The sequence below is a fragment of the Gymnoscopelus braueri genome (assembly GCF_963280865.1).
Source record: "Gymnoscopelus braueri genome assembly, chromosome: 21".
NCBI lineage: Eukaryota > Metazoa > Chordata > Actinopteri > Myctophiformes > Myctophidae > Gymnoscopelus > Gymnoscopelus braueri.
The window spans coordinates 49,268,788-49,271,287 of NC_137623.1; the positions used below are offsets into that span (position 1 = coordinate 49,268,788).

The window sequence follows — 2,500 nt, forward strand, 5'->3', positions numbered from 1 at the left end:
ATGCCAATTGATAACATCAAGGCGGGGAGGAGTTGTGGGCTGCATGCTGATTGGCCCTCCCTCACACATCGCCACACTTACCATTAATGGGGACTTTAATCATTGGAACGGATAGAAAAGAAAAGAGAGGAGACAGTATTTAAGCAACATTAAGGTTTCAGCAGCTAGCCTAGCCTAGTCTTGCCTAGCTTAGCCTCGCCTAGACTAGCCTTGCTTAGGCTAGCCTCGATTCGCCCAGCCAGCCTAAGCTAGCCACGCCTAGCCGCACATAGCCTGGCCTAATCTAGCCTCACTTCACCTAGCCTCACCAAGCCTAGCCTAGCCTCATCTTTCCCTGCCAACCTAGGAGAGCCTCACTTCGCCTAGCCTTACCTAGCCTCGCCTAGCCTAGCCTCACCTAGCCTAGCCTCACCTAGCCTAGCCTCATATTGCCCTGCCAACCTAGGATAGCCTCACTTTGCCTAGTCTCACTTCGCCTAGCCTCACCTAGCCTAGAGGTCACCTGCATGTCCTACACATTCTCACTCCCAGGTTTTAATAAGGTGACGAGTTGGGGCAAAATCTGACCAATCATCAGACATTTGGGATGCGCAATGATCTTGCACGTCAATGAACCAGCGTCGGAGTTGGCAAGACGTGGTGGATGGAATTTTTGCACTGTTTAAAAAAATTGCACATATACAGTTAAACGAAATGTGCACTCCACAAAGTTGCTGAGATAATGGCGTAGCGCTGTAGGGGTGTATCATGGGGTATCATGTAGCGTAGCAGACTAGCTGCAGGAGATGTAGCGTCGCCTAGCATCATCTAGACTGGATCACTTCATCTATAGATGTCGATGTCAGATGTTGTTTATGACGGTTATGCTAACCACAGAGCTGAGTGTTTAGTGCAAACACAGTGATAGCTTAGCCTAGCATAGTTCTGTAGTGAGCAGGGTCATTTGAACAAAACATTTTGTTCCGCCTGTCTGTCTCTCTGTCTGTCTGTCTGTCCTACATTACAAAGTAGCACTAGAACACATGCCCCTGTGTGGTCAAATTGTATCCTAGCATAAGATCATCTCCAGCTGTCCATGTCTTTCGGCCCAGAACATTTCACAAAGATCTCTATAACTGTGAATTTTCTCATCATTTGACAAGGCAGGCGTGCTGACAGCGAGGCCTTGAAGCTCATGAGGTGCGGCCAAGCGAGCCGCTAGGCATGCAAGTGTCAATTAGCGCGCCGTCAGTGTTGGCAAGTACGTGTCTCCAAATTGCACACGTTAGCAATATGTGTAGCATTATGTAACTAGATAGCTAGCTACATAATGTAAACAGGCTGGCTACGAGCAAGCGCACATCACTTCCACCAGGCCAAAGGTTAGGATAGTGTAGCCAATTAAAAATATGGGGGCGTGGTTTGCATAATGGTCGGTGCAAAAGGCTGCACAACAAGAGTTCTGCACAACCAGGTAAATAAAACTAGACTTGTAGGCCGGTGCCCAGTGTAGCATCTATCTTCGATAAAGTTATTTGAAGCAATTTAGATTCACTGCCATCTTAATTGTAGTTCGGACATTGTTGCAATTACCTCTCCCCGTGGGCAGAGGGAGACAATGGACATAAAACGTACGGATTGTAGCATTACAATGCTTGTTAGCTTAACATTGTCATTGGTTAGAACATCAAAGCTTTATTGTCCCCCACTCCCCGTCTAAAGTGACGTGTTGTGTCCATGCAGAGGTCAGACGTCACATACAGGCGTGACATCACATGGTCGTTGTGAATGGGGGGGATGGAGTGAAGCCCACCGCTCACTTCACAAACACAACAATAATTCATAAAAACATAAACAATATAAACATTAACCACTTAAACCCTTTAGACTTACAGGTAAAAAAAAGAGATCGGTTAATTTCACCAAATGTTCCCCGATTTTTCCCGAATGTTCGCCAATCCTTGACAAAATGAACAGCTGTTTTCACAGAATGATGATCGCCAAAAGTTCGCCCATCTTTGACAAAAGTTCTGCCGTTTTTTATGACATCAACGGAATTGGGACGCTAGGGTTCATGTGGTTAAAAGAATTGAGAAAAGGTTAAAGAAAAAAGTCAAATGACCGTTGAATAGAAATTAAATAAAACAAAAAACTGTCAAACTTACGATAAAATGTAAAACCTTCTGAGACAACAACAAGCAAGCAGAGATGGATGAACTCGAGACAAAATCTCTCTTTCTTCTCTCGTTCTCTACAGTTTCATCTATCTCTAGTTCTTTCGCTTTCTGCTCCTGTCTTGTTTTCTCCTCCTGTCTTGTCTTTGCTGCTAGCATGTACATTAGCATCTGCTCTGTGCTAACGTTGTTGCGCTAGCGGCTAACACAGGAGGTGTTTGATGTCAACTTCCTGTGTGTTGTATGTGTGGTGGTAGCAGAGCAAGCTGGCTGCTGATTGGCTAATAGAACTAGAAAGGAAAAAAAAGAGAAAGGCTTACCCAGGATAGCGGTCGGCACGAAGGGGT

General features: G+C 45.4%; 1 protein-coding gene across 6 annotated transcripts in view; it reads right to left on the reverse strand.

Moving 5' to 3' along the window:
- The window catches only part of LOC308077650 (receptor-type tyrosine-protein phosphatase mu-like), a 146,294-nt gene that overhangs the window by 24,211 nt on the left and 119,583 nt on the right, over positions 1-2,500 (reverse strand). For 4 of the 6 annotated variants that reach the window (XM_080418468.1, XM_080418470.1, XM_080418467.1 and 1 more), the window contains one exon: positions 2,474-2,500. The exons of the other annotated variants lie outside the window; for them this stretch is intronic. In XM_080418468.1, coding sequence (XP_080274594.1) covers positions 2,474-2,500 — 27 coding nt within the window. The remainder of the gene's footprint in view (positions 1-2,473) is intronic. 6 annotated transcript variants of the gene reach the window in all.